Below are 16992 nucleotides of genomic sequence, written 5' to 3' on the forward strand. Positions count from 1 at the left end.
TTACGTACATCAATCAAGAGGATAACAAAGGGATCGAAAATTGATACTCGTTCAGCATAACTTGTCTAACAATAATTCTGTCACAGGAAGCCGAGGTACTTTTGACGGCTCTTATAACACGAATAGAAACTGATCACGAGTGCGGGGATTGGGGATCTCGCACAAGGTGAAAGATGAAATGCTCTTTTCAGCGAAGCGATGCCGAGTTGAATGGAGCGTCTCCTTTTTTTTCATCAAATGCGAAATCTGATTCCATGCACGTATAAAGGTCATACACTATTTGTTTCATGCAATATATCGCATGTTTCAAGCCACAGCCGCATGCAAGTGCCAGTAACAACTACTGCTCAGGGCAAGGCATATTGTAAACAGTGAGATTACGAAGAAATGTGCATGATTGGTGACATCATTTGGCGCATGCCAAATCTGCTCGACGGTATCTTGCGCGCTCTTGTAATGATACATTTACAGCATTTTTTTTTTCAAGATGAGAAGCTGACCAATCGTATCGCTATAATTTTTTTAAAGGAATTGTATCATTCTGGGGGCATTTCATGAAGCGTTTTGTCCGACAGATCCGTCAGACAAATTTGCTCTCAACCAATCAGATGCAAGGATTTCAGCAGCTTATAACAGGTTGACCGAAAAAATGTCCGACAAAATGCTTCATGAAATGCCCCCCTAATTAATATCAGACCAGTTTACTTATGCAATGATTTTAAGGAATAAATTTCCCAGTAGACCTAGTTATGAGTCAGTCCACATGTTTAAGTAATATCAAAGTATTTCAGTAATGTGGAATCCAGTTTGCACACACAAGTTGATATGTCTGGCAAGCATGAAATGGAAATCCTCTGGTGCCGGCATCATCTTCATCTTTGTACAGCGGGATACGGCACTCGCTTTATATCAAGTACGCAGCGCAGCGTGAGTAAAACTTAAACAGTGCGATGTTATATCAATACCCGAGCCTGTTGTACGGTAATGAGCTAGACCCTCTCACTGATTATGATTCACATACGCACCACATCAACGGCTTAAGCTGCGTTTACACTAAATCCGGCACGGGTCACGGAATGGGGTTTTTGCTATGGTGTGCCAAAAGGAACCATGTCTGATTCTCTTACACCATCACTTCCCCACTAACGATTTTGTTACAATATTAATCTTCTACTGTTGATTTTGTTGCTCGTGATTTTGACACAAGAATAACATTTTAGATGATTTTGTACCGAATTACTGATTCTTTTTGTAACAGAACCAGACATGGTTCCTTTGGGCGTACCATAGCAAAAACCCCGGCCCATTGCCTGTACCGTGCTCGGTGTAAACGCACCATTAGTCTTCCAACTGTCCTGTCAAAATCACAATACTAAACTAATCTCTGTAACCACGCTCTTCTATCAATAGTACATAGTACTGCTCCTCCGTGATACGATGAGGTAGAATGCCCATCGTGCGAGTTAGCTATCGATTATAATAACCATCATCAAAATCGAGAGGTATAAGGACGAGTGTTTCATCTCTTCAAAAAAGACATTGACAGAGTAAAATAATGGTGAAAATTTCCAGCCTAGACCTATACCTACAGTATGCCCAAATACGAGATATTACAAAAATACCTGGGACCTGTTTTAGTGTCATAATCGGCTGGCTACATGATGTATGACTGAACTGACGCTAAATAACAAACAGCTGCAATAAGGGAAGCAGCTGTGTGAGAGAAAAAGTTAATTCAAGACAGGATTTTGTCTTCAGTGAGTTCAACGATGTCAATTGCATAAACCCCGAAATTACCACCAAAATTTGAGTTTATACTTTTCCGAGTTTACTTTGTAAAAGATTATTCGTCTCTTTCTCTTCAAAGAAGAAAATAAAATAAATATAAAAACAAGCACACAAGTCATACAGGCAGTCATATTGGCTACCATTATCGAACATCTAGGACGCCATCTACGGTGGCGTGATAGTCGAACATTAGGAAATCAATTAGGTAGCGCTTGTAGAGCTGTGTGATGTCTTCGCTGGGCAAGTTCCCGAAGTACTTCTGAATTAGATCGGGGTCGGAGCTGTTGGTGGGCGAGCTTCCCTGGGCCGAGGGGAAGCTTACAGCTGCTTTGGCACCTGTTAAGGTGAGTATATAGCGGGCGTCCTCGGATATCGTCTCCATCTTTCCGATGACGTCATAATTGATTAAGCAAGGCAGACAGCTGACGTGCAGGTCCCGCCAGTGCTTGTTGCCGCCTTTGAACCCTTTCCGTCCGTTGACGACGAATTTCACGAATTCGTCGAAGGATAGATCGTACTTTTGCTGCGATTTGTTCTGGCTCTCCGCGCGGTCAGCGGCCGGCCTGTACCTCTTGATAATCTTCTGGCCAACTCGCTTCTGCCACTTCTGGGCCCTGGCGAACGTGCTGTCCGGCGCGAGCTTGTTCCGGTACGCGGAGAGAACGCGGGAGAACGGATGGCGGGCAAACATGAATTTGGTATAATCCCGGAGTATCGTCCTGCGCTGTGACTCCGTGTAATCCGACAGCGACTTGAGCATCTTGCCGCCCTGTCGGTTGGTGAAGAATTGTGGTATGGTGTCCGTGTTGTTGTACTGCCCACTCAGCACCAGAAACACCTTCTTCCAGTTCGTGCAGGCCACTTTTTGCACGTAGCAATACATAATCTTGTACTTTTCGTCCACCAGAATGTTCCAGGGTGGATGTTTCGCCACATCAGATTCCGGGTTGGGGTGGTACTTTTTGCACACGCTGTCCACAACGGCGCGCCGGTGTTTATGAACGGCACTCAGTTTCCGCATGAAGTCCATCTCCTCGTCGAACGACTGGTTCAGTCTGAACAGTTGCGTGTCGCGCTGAGGTAGCTCCGACGGTGAGGCCGCTATACTCACCTACAATGACAATCATAATTAAAACATACACGCGATTAGGACTTGGAAAGCGTCACGTCATTATAAATTCTATCCAACTCAATCCAGCTTACAGTCGGTCAGAACGTTAATTTCCTGCTTTCTAAATTATGAGAGTGATTCAAAGGGCACCGTATTGTTTGGTTTATGTGAGATGTAATGGCATAGTTTCAGTACAAGCTATGTAACTATACTTTATATACCAAAATATAATATCCTGGGTGGCGTCTTCACGGTTACTACTTTTCTTCCGGAGTGAGCATTTAAAATCATCATTCTAGAGCATGTATAGATCTACCAGGTAGCCACTTCTACACCCACGTCAAGAGGGACACCCTAGGTACAACATCTGGTCCAATGAGGTATGTGCTAAGCATGATTTGAACCCGCATCCTCTAGTTTATGTGTTTACAACCTTATCCACTACGCTACGGTGCTCAAAGCAACCGGCCAATCGGAAACCAAATTAACTTACGTGTCTCTGTACTGTATCGTCGGGAGTTGCTCGATCTCTGTGGTGGATCTCGAAATTCTGAGCCTCCCCGAACTCTGTTATTTCATTTTCTGTCGAGAAAAATATGACATTCATATAATTGAGCCAGCATCATCATTATCATCTGACATCATCGCACTTTGCGCAACGGAATCACTGCCACAATCGCAGAACTGGTTGTTTTTCACGATCACAATCATGAAAAGAAGAAAATTGCATGGATATAACGGTTTTTTTTTTCAAAAGAAAATTGATTAGATGATGAAAAATTGTCAGAGGATTTAGACATAGGCCTAAAAATTCTTCTTCAGAACGAATGAAAAAAGAAAATCAAATCAATATCGCATATCGTCATCCGTGTAGTCGGCACTTTTTTTTTGTTGAAGTATTGACCGCAATGACTTTCTATAATTTGCATTCCCATTTCGCCCGCTCATATACTGTAAGTAAAAGCATAACCTTACAAGAGTAGCTTCATTCGCTTCAGTTTGCCAGCGTTTTTAGCTGAATTTTTAAGACATTGAGAAACCTCTAATGAAATATGGAAGAGCATACAATTCAATTCAAAGTTTATTTGATGAAAATTGGTTTTGAAATGGCTGAGATATCCAAAACAAAGCGATCCTAATAAAAGTCGGGACCCACCTTTTATCAGGATCACTTTGTTTTTCTTTTGGATATCTCAGTCATTTCAAGACCGATTTTCATCAAACAAATTTTGAATTCCTCTTAAAATTGTACAATGCTCTTTAACATTTCATAAAGTGGTTTCTACGTATCTTGCAAAAAGTTACAAGCTGAATCCTATAACCTCAAGCAAAGCTGTACCATCCCTTTAAGTGAACATAACAAAATGCTGAAATATGAATTGGCTGTACACTACGAGGTAAAGTAATCGTTAATTGATGGTTTAATTTGACGATTATCTTGGCTTCCAAAATTCCACAAAAATTCAATTTTCTAGCACAATGAAAGAGCACTTGACTAACCGCTTTCAGAAAGCAGGGGAATAATTGCTACCCTTAACATAATAAATGTCAGTATCAAACTGATGGAATGTGTAATTTTCATGAAATTAATTTTTGTGGAATCCCTTTATATTTTCTTTATATTGCTGTCCACACATGACGCCATAACCCCTAGTAGTCTCCTCATCCAGCGGTTCCAACACCAAAACTTTAAAAATTCATAACTTTTGCATCGACTGTCCGATTTTCCTCAAACTTTCACTGATAATGTTCTACTAATGTTGCTGCTTTCACTCAATCCACATTTCTCTTTGGGTTTGGGTTTCCTTTAAGACTTGCCCAACATAGCAACAATGAATTCACGCAAACTGCATTCTCATAAGTATTGTAATGTATGTAACAGAAACAAGCGAAATGTATAGCTTGTTCCTATACGTCAGCAGGAGGAGGACAAACAAACAAACAAACAAACAAACATGATATTCATGACCTCTTTAATCACTGTCAGTACCATCGGCAATACACACCTTACGCACAAAGCCAATAGAATTTTATGATGGTGGTCTCAAGACGTTTTGGTTACCTTTGTTAATGCTGAGTACTGTTTGTGTAGACTGCTTGGAGGGGGATATATAGACGAGTACGGTGAAGGTGAACATGAGGCCCAGGACACACCAGAGCGCAAACTTACTCAACGACGCCATGTCCACTCTGGTGGCTATCTAAAACACAGAGAGGAGAGATAGAATGAGAGAGAACATTAATGTAAACAATTGCCTTGTAAAACCAAAGAGAATATACTCGTAAATATCGTCACACATGACAATCATGATATCATAACAGCTGTAATGGAAGTACATCGTAGGCCCTACTTAGCTGAAAAAAATGAACCATAATAATAACGTAGCATTCCTTTTCGTGTGGCAGCAAAATCGAGGTAAAATGAGTTAATGACTATTTTTGACCTTGAAAGCCATGCAAACCGCATTCACTGGGATTTATTCATTATATAACTATTGAATGTAAATTGCGCTCGATTTGTGTTGACATGAATGAAGAAGAGCCGAAGAGAGATTAGAAGTCCATGGCAAAAAGGAATCATGATCATAACATCAGAGGCACTGAGACAAACTCAAACACAATGTTGTGAAGCTCATTGTATAGAGGCCACAGTCGCGTATTCTTGTTCAGTATAACACAACCAGAGATGAAAGAAACACATCAACCACTCGGCCCAAGGCTGAAAGTGCGAATTTACACTCTGGTATATGTTTTCTTCTAATTCGCGTAATTTGAGTTCTGGTTGTGATTAGTATTGCTTGCTGTCCGCAAGTACCCTGTATGCGAAACCGAAGATCTTCATCTTACGCTTGATACGGTAACACAGAGAGATGCATAACACAGACACACAGAGAAATATATATTTGACAGAAACTTAGAGTACTTCAAGTAGTTGTCTTTTACAGCGTCACAGTGATATACCTACAGAAACAGACTGACTGATCATAAAAAGGGCCGGGCGACGTGCTGGCATTTAAAGGGAGTACCAAGTGCTATTTCCATGGATATCATACATCCCCTCCACACTTCAACACAAAGCAAATGACTGTGCAATACCAGTTTATGATACGTCGAAAATTAGGCATGAATGTATTCTACGGACTTTAATCGACAAGAAAATCAATTAAGATGAAGGCGTTTTTGATGAACTAATTCAGGCAATATTTACACTGAACATTGATCACAGATATAACGTAGACATGTCAATAGATACAAACACAGAGACAGCAAGCCAAACAATGTGTTATATAATACACGTCAATACACAAAATCCATTAAAACCTTTCACTTCTGGGAGCGTATACTGATATTCACATTCAAGTATCAATCTAAAGTGCATGCACATCGATCACCCCCAAAAGAGACGGGGCGTATACCAGCTGCCTGACATTTGCGACGCAGTGGTCGTCAAAATACTAATGCTAATAATGCTACAAATTCTATGCTATCAGAAAACCGACGACTCGCTTTAGTCGGCCCATACCAGTCATGTAGGAAGAGGTCTGAAATCATTTCTTTTTCAAAATTTTAGCCTGAAATACGATTTCAATGGAAAAAAAAAAAAAACTTAGCTCTGTTATAATGAACTACATTGTATAGTTTACTCTCGGTAACAACTAAAAAAAAAAAAAGAAGAAGAAGAAGAGAGAGATATCGATATATACCGACACAGTGTAGACGAGGTAAAACCAAATGGAAGCGCAAGAGGCAAATTTATTACATTCTTTAAATGATTACTGATAAGATCTCGTCACCACGATAAATGTCGCGAATTATGAGTTGGTGCTTAAGTAAAGTCACCGCGGGAACCTATACCATAATACTTCAACATCTACTGCTGATATGACGTGATTAAGCCGAGTATCAAGCTGGGCCAGGCTGGCCCATATCACGGTTTATTGCCACTTGGTCTACTATCAGATGGTCTACTTTCCAGTTCGTCTAACACCACTATGGCTAAACTCGCTTGGTCTATCATCAATTTCGTCTAATGCCCGTTTGGTCTACTTCTCACTCGGTCCAATGCCCAGTTTGGCTACTTATCGTTTCGTCTAATGACCAGATGGTCTAACTGCAGTTTTGTCTCCTTGGACTTTTTCCCATTTTGTCTTATAAACTGTGGGTATTAGACGAAGTGGACATAGCCTATCTGGAAGTAGACCAACTGTGGTAATGAGGCTAAGTGGCAATTGGACTAAATGGTCAATACATGAACTGGTTGTAGACGGAATGGGATTAGACCATGTGGGTTGAGATCAATGGCTATTAGACGAAGTGGGAGTAGACCAACTGATAGATCACCCATAATCACTACGGACCCGGGTTATCATCGCGGCTGGTCATTAAGTGGCGTGGAGGAGATGAGGACCAAAAAAAAGAAAGAAAGAAAGAAAGAAATGAAGCGTTCTGTGACATTACAGGGTGCAGTGTTCGCATCTGCACAGTTTGACCCGTTTCTTTGCAGAAGACTGTCCCGGTGCTTTAAAATCACCCGCTGGATGCTTTGCAGGTGCAGTGCGTGGATTATTAGTACGCAGAGCTTGTGTCATGAGAAATCGTCGTTCTGCGGTTCACAGTGGAGGCAATCAATTCTGGGTTTTGCTGCTGTTGTTCTGTTCTGATTTCTTTTTAAAAACATCACGATTGATTGCAACTCCAAATTATTACGATTATCACGACCTAAACGATGTCTTTAATGAGCTATTTTGCTGATTGTTAGTTTAAAATGGTGCGAGTCATCTGGTTTTTTTTTATATAATGTGTTTGGTTGTCTCTGTTTTGTTCATTCTGCTCGTTGTGTTTTGTCTTTTAGTTCGAAATTTATATTGAACATGGAGAACCTCGCCTACATCATTACAATAATCGGCAATTATAGGTACGTGTTTTGAATGGGCTTTCGTTCTTTCACAATATTGACTGAAAAACAAGTAAACAACCTGCGACTTGATTTGTGACTGTTAAAAAAAAACAAACCCGGAGATAAGACTGCACATTAGGACCCATGATTACCTACTGCATTGAAAAAGTTCAAATCTTTAAAGGACTGGAGGTGCTCAAAAATATCAACCCAAACGAAACAACGTGATCGAATACAATTAGGATTCAAACGAATCGTGCAGTGCTGGACTTGAAAACATAATTATGAAGAAATGTAAAGCACTGCTTCAGGTGGCAACGCAAATCCTATATGATATATATATATATATATATATATATATATATATATACAAACAAATTATTATTTCTTGAGGGCGGAGCGGCGGTGTGAGCTGGTTTGTGAAAGCTTGTACCTCCCACGCAAGTAATCCCACCCACCTAACATACAAATCCACGTCGTCTGTATGGACTATACTGCAGAAAAAAAAAGTTTATTATTATAGCAAACAACGCGTATCTTTAATTATTTCCATCCCAGATGCAATGACCGAAAGTGCGTAATCAAATCAGGACTTACAGGGATCACGACACAAAGGGTGAGTGAAGAGTATGTGCGTGTGTGTGTGTGTGTGTGTGTGTGTGTGTGTGTGTGTTTGAGATCGACGTGAATCCCTAATCAATAATCCTCAGTAAAATCTGCTGACAGCTATGTTTATTCCGACTCGTTGAGGGAAAAAAAAATCAAATAAACCACGATTTTATGAAAACAATTCCCAGAAACCACACATCAAATCAAGACTGGTATGTACTCAAACTTTTGACAAAATGTGAAGGGAAGAAAAAACCTAAACGTGCAATGAAATGCTGTAAGCAGCGGTAATTTGCACAACTCTTTGAATTGACAAAAATATAGCAGTGTAACAGGCCTATGTCTTCATATTTACAAAACTTTATTATAGAATGCATCATGGTTTTCACGTGGTCTTTCGATAAAAAGAGTCTCATTAAAAAAGTGCATGTGTTAAATCGTGATCATTAATTTACTGGGACTAATCACAGCCAAAGACATATCGCAGCATAATGCTACATACGTACACAGTCACTAAGGCAGTACTGTATAGGACAGGTCGGTAGCATGCTTATGGGATTATTCATCATCACAGTCGAAGCATGTCACATGCATTATGACGATGACATTGAGCAGATAGCGGGCTTACGGCACGTGACGTAACTCTTGACCGCTCGAGCCCTTCAAGACTCATCGAACCGTGGAAGTGTACGCGCTCTTCAACGAGACTCTCACCATATCGCTTCCTTAAATCTCTCTCAAAGCCTCTTACTGAGCAAAGTAAGAGCAGCGGTCGTGAGAGCCCGGGCGGGTCGCGTCACCTTTAAAGCGGTCCCCATCGAGTTATAGGTCAAACACGAATCAACCGAACCCGGAATAGCACGGACAAACAGAGAGAACAAACCAGTCGCATGGCTAATGAGAAGGGATTAGACGGGAGGAGGAGGGGGGGGGGGGAGGAGGGGGAGGAGGTGGTGGTGGTGGAGGAGCAGGAGGAGGAGGAAGCCGACAAGGAGGGGAAGGGAGAGGAGGAGGAGGAGGAGGAGAAGGAGGAGGAGGGAGGGGAAGGGAGTGTGGGTACGGGGGATGAGAGCCGTGGTGAAGTACTGAGCCTGATATACATCCCATAATGCGAAGTATATACATCTCATGCAAAGTATGAATAGAACTCACACAAGTCAGCGCGGAAGAAAACGCTGTGTGTCACGGCGAAACCTGTATCTCGCGTCACACAGAAACTGATTATTCTGACTAGGGGTGAAGGACTCTAACGTACTGCATAACACAATAATATGACGAAGTGATTGTCTTCCAGTCTTACCTTCTCAGCCTGAATTCTTTCATATCCTAAACTATCTTTTTCCACAGAAGGTCATGTTGTCATCAAAACACCAGCATCGTCTTGTACCCATGCACCTGCATGGGTCACACAACAAAGTCTTGTCCGAGGATAAAAGTGTTGAGCTGGATTCAAACCGGGTACACGCTCTAATCCACTGCACCACAAGACATGTATTGCACATTATTTCAACTATACTTTTTGCCAGTAGATATCAGAAGTATAGATATCGCAGCATCACCCTACATTAACACCACGGCTAAACAGAGGGGATATTAAAACGTAATTTTCATTTTCGCTCGTCGAATGTCGGTATCACGCCACTTTGAAAAGACAGAGCATTGAGAGCAACTTTAATTAGTACATAATATACATCATGAGCTTGTATCACTTCCTTATGTATGAACGGCCAAGAATTTGCGAATTCATAATGATCATCAGAAAGTATGAAATGCATTCAAATTAGAGTAGAATTCTCAGGTTGACTTTTTTTTTTAAAATTCATTCTGGTTTCTCGTTCAACCCGTAGCGGTCCAAATGCCTCTTTTCAGGCGACTGTGGTGAGATATCAAAATCCCTTTTCCTGGAGTTTACATGATATGCTTCAGATAGAAAGGTAATGTTCATAGAAAGTCGGGCTTGTTCGTTGTTGTTGTTTTACCTCTTGCTTTTCCGAGACTATCCCTGGATTTTAAAGTAGTAATACTGGTCAGGCGTAAGAGGAAATATATGGACACAACCCAGATTTCCCATGTTGTTCTAATTTCACGGGGTTTCTCTTTTGTGCCATGTGGTTTCCGAAACCAATTCCACGGTTTTGGACTGCTAAACCTGCCTACGTTGGTGGAATATGTGCATGTTGTAAAACTTTGCGACACTGTGCCTCTTTCGTCCCCCTTTTTTGTCCTGTGTTGCTTTGTTTTACTGAAGGTTTTAAAAATCGAACTAGAAGTTAAACTGCTAATTCTACATCAGGACAGAGTAGAAGTAGAATATATGTTTCCATGGAAGATTTGACTATTGGTTTTATTTCATTTATCTGTTTTTTTTTTTCCTCTTTTGCAGGAACTCTCAAAAGCCTACACAATGGAGCTTTTAGTTGCTGTAGAGCTCTCTTCATATAGAACGATAATAACAATTATTTGTAAACAGTGAAGATTTGCGGAATCGTGGTTATTCCTTTCTATAAGGTGGTTTTAAAAAACGCCTGCAACAGGCCTACGACATTCATTCCGTCTCGAATCAGAGGTTCGTGATTGCCCATTACTATATATGGAGATCTTGCCTTCGTGTTTTTATCATTTTCCGGATAATTTCCAACATGGATGCGGCTTTAAGCTCCTGGACGTGTTTCAATTCGACTATGCACACAACGCGTATACGATTAATGCCCAGGTGTTGTTAATGATTATCTCAACAAGCCATCAGGCAGTGCCGCGAATAATGGCATTCGGCTCGTTCGAACGCTGGTCGAGTGAGAGTATACCGAAGTGAAACATAAGAGGAACCGAGAAAACGACCGGAGAGAGAGAAATAATTAGATAGAACGATAAACAAGAGTTTAAAAAGACTGAGATGAGACATCGTATTGTGGGGCTTTATCTGGGAGTGTGCCTGACGATGCCTGGCATACTGGGTGGGGTGTCTACGAACATTCTGTCCAAAGGGCAAATAAGTCATCTTTAACTATATCACTAACATGACGTCACTCTTAAAGGGCTGGTAAAGTATCGGTGGAGATGAGGATTGGGCTTTTAATTTTTGGCGAGATATCAAGAAATCGCTTATGAAATAATACAGAGCATATCGTCGGTTGAGAATGATAAGGGAGTTAAGTGACCACAAAACCCATAGTGTTCGAGAAGACTTAAAGCCCTTCTCATTCTCAACAGACGATATATACCAGAGACATTTGAAGTTTATTAGATGAAAATCGGTTTTGGAATGGCTGAGATGTCCAAAAATAAAGTAAAACAAAGCAATCCTAACTAGAAGTATCACTAAAGGTGATTAATACCCCCGCTCCCACAGCCCAGATTCCTATGGAAAAAGAACTGAACCTGTGTTTGATAAGAGGTTATGTGTGTGTGTTTGTGTGTTTGTGTGTGTGTGTGTGTTTGTGTGTGTCTGTGTCTGTGTGCATACATGTGTGTAGTAGGCTTACCTTGTGAGTACCTGATGGTGAGTTTGACTGCTTCAAAATTGTGGAAGTAGTGCACTCCACAAGATTTGAAGAAAATATGCAGTTACCACGGCAACACGTTGTCAGGTACCAACACAAAGAATGTCTTGCATAACTACACCTATAAATCATAATAGGCCCTCCATACCAAATTTGAAATGAATTGCTTAAACACTGTGGAAGTAGTTCGCTCCACAAGATTTGGGGAAATTGTGGTTACCATGGCAACGCTTTCTCCGACAAACACACAAAAACATGTCTTGCACATCTACACCTCAATGTCATTATGTACACCAAATTTGAGTTCAATTACTTCAAAATTGTGGAAGCAGTTCACTCCACAAGATTTTCAAGAAAATATGCTGTTACCATGGCAACGCCTTGTCGGTTACAAACACAAAACGTGTCTTGCATACCTACACCGATAGATCATTATACATACCCAAATTTGAAATAAATTGCTCAAATACGGTGGAAGTATGGTTCACTCCACAAGGTTTTGGGAAATTTGTATTTACCATGGCAACGCTTTCTCCGACAAACACACACACACACACACACACACACACACACAAAACAAACAAAGCAAAACAAAAAAAAACATGTCTTCCACATCTACACCTCAATGTCATCATGTAACCCAAGTTTCATCGAAATTGCTTCAAAACTGTAGAAGGAGTTCGCAACGCAAGATTTGCAACGGACCGCCCGACCGACCGACCACACGCTGATTCCTATATACCCCCTTATACACTTCGTGTATGCGGGGGTATGATAAAAGGTTGGTCCTACCTTTTATCAAGATTGCTCTGTTTTGGACATCTCAGCCATTTCAAAACCAATTTTCATCAAATAATCGTCGAATCCCTCTTTGAACTACATGCTCTTTCATAGGTAATAAGAGGTTTCTCGTTATCTCATCAAAAATGTTAGAAACCTAAAATTATGTCTCAACCAAATCTATACAATTCCTTTAAGACCACGGACGGGAGGAGGAGACGAGCATCATCAGGGGCGAATCCAGGAATTCTGTAAAGGGGGGAGCAACTAATATTTCCGGTGCCACTTCTGGGTTTCATTTCATTCTTTTTTCTTTTTATTTCTTTTGTTTTTAACGAAAAATGAAGGGGGGGCGTGAGCCGGTTGCGCCCCCCTCTGGATCCGCCACGGATCATAGGCATTGATCTCATCCCTTTCCAGTTGAAAAACAACCCAAAAAAGAAAATGCTTCACATTATACGACCGAGATCAAACAATGACATTGGGAAACTGATTAAAACTTCGAGGAAGTACAATGTTATTATGGCTGTGTTTGTGATCCACGTTTTACCGCCGTGAAATCATTCTGTGAAGACAACATCTCATTTATTATGAATTAACAGAGGAACAAAAACAGATGCGATAAAAATCAATTTCCATCTACGATAATGGATCGGCAATCGTTCAATACGAGAAGCAATCATTCCAAAGGATATTTCTGAAGAAAATGTATTGCGCGGAAGACAACCGAATAGTGTCATAGCCGTGAAGCTATGCTCATTATCATCATTTTTTTTTTCTTGATAAGTTTACAACATGCACCATTTCTTGTTCGTGGACGTCATGGCAAGCTAGCGACACATAACACCAAGAGGAAAAAAAAATTTCCCCCAAACTAGATTCATGCCCATCCATTTCCCAAAGTGCCATCCGAGTAATAGCTCCTGGCAAATTCAATTTGTAACCAAAGTGACGACATTCAGAGAAGAGCAGAGCATAGGCGTTTTTTGTTCTCCTGCAAGGGAAGAGTCCACGATTCAAGAGCTACTATATACGATCGGTGACATCTTTCTGAAGGGCGTCAAGACTGAACATCTTTGTTCAGATCATATTCCGTCACCAGACAAAATTTGGCTGTCGACGGGCTCTCCTGGCTACCAAAGAAAGAAAGTTATTAAACAAACCGACAGCAATAATAATCATTCATGCAGCCCCCAAGTGACTGTCTGCAACGGAACAGTTTTTCAAGCGATACGATGAGGGCATTCATTTACATGATAAACTCCATTGGTTCCTATAAATGGCATAGAGTGCTTCTGTGCCTTGATTACTTGCAAGCGTCGCGTGTTGGGTACCCGCAGGGAGGTGGGAACACCCATCTCCCTGCATGGCACGTGCAGACGTTTTGGAACTTACAGTGTACGGGCGATGGCTCTTTCTGCTTTTCAACTTCACAGTATATTGGAATGTGTGAAGAAAAGAGAGAACCAGTAACGAGTAATTGAAAGCTTGCGAGAGAGGAGAGAGAAGTGGCACCGACTTCATAATAAGTCTCTCCCTCCCTCTTTGAGTTTGTCACGCGAACTGCCTCGCAGAAATTCAACCAGCCTTCTCGAGCTGCCAGCGGAAATTCGACCACCTGTCCGCATGCGAAGGGAACGAGAGACAGAAAAATAACGCTTCCTTCCGCCAATTAGGGAGTCACTGTTCTGAAACCAAATCAAAGTCCGGTACCATCGACACAGACGGGGACGCACCAGAGGCGATGGAAATCAATTAACAGCCGCGAACATCTTTGCGAGTGTCCATGTAAAGTAAGCTGACGTTGGGGGCGTTGTGATTCTCATGTAGTATTCTCTCCCGTCTTACTCTCCTCTCATCTGTTTGGGACTCGGATCAGTAGGCAGAAAAGCTATGTTCCAGTCGGAATGAAATAATCATGGCCACAAATATCTGGGGCTTTAAACAGTCTCAAAACAGCCTCTGCATCAGTGCTTCAAAGAGAGAGAGAGAGAGAGAGAGAGAGAGAGAGAGAGACAGACAGAGAGACAGACAAATAAACGGACAGACAGACAGAGAGGGGGTGAGAGGAGGGAGGTGGAGGGAGAAAATAACATTTACGAAGAGGCGACAACGCAAAACCTCAAAGAAAGAAAAAAAAACTTCTCAGAGAACATCTCGAAGAGTTGCATTAAACGTGAAAATCTCCATAATAAAGAGAGAACTACACTGATTCCTCCTTGCCCATCCATCCCCACACCGTAAGTACAATATGAAGACAGCGGATAGGAGCATTTCGAAAGCGTCAGTGGTCCTTTCGTGTAAGGATGACCACTGGTACAAAGCATCAGATATGTGATCGCACTATACGAGTGTATTCTTCATTACGACAATATATCACAGGTAATTGAGGAGGAGAAGGTCGATTTATACTACACAGGGTCCCGTCTCTGGTAGATGTCGACCTCGTCCCAATACAAAAGACGATCGCTCTACGATAACGGAGCGGGACCCAGGAGCGCAAAGGGGATATGCCACCTGTATCTTGCCCTTGTACTAAACGCTACGAACTACGTATTTCAAACCATGCAGGGAGGTGAGCTAGCCGTCCTGATAATACTATACACGCGCAGAAATCATGGCGGTCGCCGTTACTTTCGCCTCCAATGGCTGACACAGCTTATAGCTGCAAGACAAAACCCTCGCTTCCGTTTGTCAGCTTCCGTGCAGCCTGAGAGGTAGAGAAGCCTGCTTCCCCTTTCCATGAATAACAGGACTGGGCCTCCTTCCTCGGCAATCAAAACATCCGTCTTGGAGTAATATCTGCACGGCTGTCTTGTTAGAAGCTCCACGAAGGGGAAACGTTCAATATCATTGCTTTGTAGAGGCACAGCCGGGGCAAAGGGCTCTGGAGGCAGTATTTCTCAAAGATTCTTCCTCAGGGATTTCTGTGACTGAAACAATGACATTGCTCAGATTCCATGTCGTCTATGTTTGCTCAATCCATTCGGTCTGCTGGTATATAGACGAAAGAAAGTGAAATATTATACTATACGCTTTTGTTGTGCGACATTAACTTGATATGACAACGAGACAATTTACGTTTATGAAGACGAGTCAAGCTAAAAGCACTCGTTTGGCGCTACATACACGCAATCTTCACTTGCCATATCTAATTTCTAGAAGAATTACAAGACTGAAAGCACTCTTTTGAGTTTATAGCCTCTACAGAGTTTTCATGTAACTACTCAAATTTCTTTCCAGCAAGTTACTGCGGGTTATAGGCCTACGATACTGGGTGGAAAGCTGCATGCTGCAATGAAGTTGTACATAACGTTATCTTTGAAGATCATAACTCTCTTTGGCAAGTCCTATGATTCTTTCCTATCCTATCCACTGGGATCTTCCATGGATATTACTAAGATAGGCGTATACATCCTAATGCTGCATTGTCCTTACTGTACTGTTTTCACTCATCCTGCAGATACACACTCACAGTAGATTTTGTCAGGTGTATTGTGCTTTATTATTTTGACTCAGGTATTTTCATTTCATTTTTAACTTCAATTCGAGACCGCATTACGTATATCAGAACGGTGCTTACACTATAAACTACAAATTAAGGATCTATTGGTAAGATTTATAACAGTTCAGACATTTCCATCCACCCCGTTTTTATGTTCATGTGAAAATATTCTGGTTGTCTCCTTAAAGGGAAGGTTCACTCCCTGCTCAAGTTTGCTCAGATACAATAGCAAGGTTTAGGTGAACAGTGAAAGTTTCAGTCGAAATGTGGCATGAGAATTTGTTTGAATTTTTACGTCTGGGGAACAACAGTGAGTCTGGTGATAACAATGCAAGGAGAGTGTTGGTGCTATAGAAATTATCAACATCGCGACACAACTTTCAGATATAGGTTTGTGCATACACAAAGGTACATGTATAGATTATAATAAACTTTGACGGGCAATTTAAGCAACCATAACACCTCCCTCTAAATAACATTACTGTCCCGTGACACAAACTTTACGATTTGATTCCCCTTAAAAAATACTTGATTTACCTTAATGTCGCAATGGTGAGTGGCATACATTTACTATTAGGCATTATTCTTCCAGTATGTATCCGATTATAATATACAGTAAATCTTGAAAATGTGAGACGACAGTTTCACATGATTGGCAAGAAACTGAAATGACATATTTGAAAGTTTGAAGGCACAACCCCCCAAAAAAGTAATGTGTTGAGTAGTTATATACGTTCCTTTAACCAAGTTTCGTTTGATTACCCCTCGACCTTTGAACCCCATGGCCCACAATACTGGACGG

The 16992-nt window shown here is 41.3% G+C and overlaps 1 protein-coding gene across 1 annotated transcript in view; it reads right to left on the bottom strand.

Moving 5' to 3' along the window:
• Window positions 1–386: 386 nt before the first annotated feature.
• Window positions 387–16992, bottom strand: part of LOC139732171 (carbohydrate sulfotransferase 11-like) — a 32893-nt gene continuing 16287 nt past the window's right edge. The window contains exons 2-4 of the mRNA XM_071643041.1: window positions 4962–5100; window positions 3393–3481; window positions 387–2899 (exon numbers count right to left, since the gene is read on the bottom strand). Coding sequence (XP_071499142.1) covers window positions 1931–2899; window positions 3393–3481; window positions 4962–5082 — 1179 coding nt within the window. The 5' untranslated portion in view covers window positions 5083–5100 and the 3' untranslated portion in view covers window positions 387–1930. The remainder of the gene's footprint in view (window positions 2900–3392; window positions 3482–4961; window positions 5101–16992) is intronic.

This window comes from Diadema antillarum, unplaced genomic scaffold (assembly GCF_040938485.1).
Source record: "Diadema antillarum isolate AM-2024a unplaced genomic scaffold, OU_Dant_1.0 seq00000403_RagTag, whole genome shotgun sequence".
NCBI lineage: Eukaryota > Metazoa > Echinodermata > Echinoidea > Diadematoida > Diadematidae > Diadema > Diadema antillarum.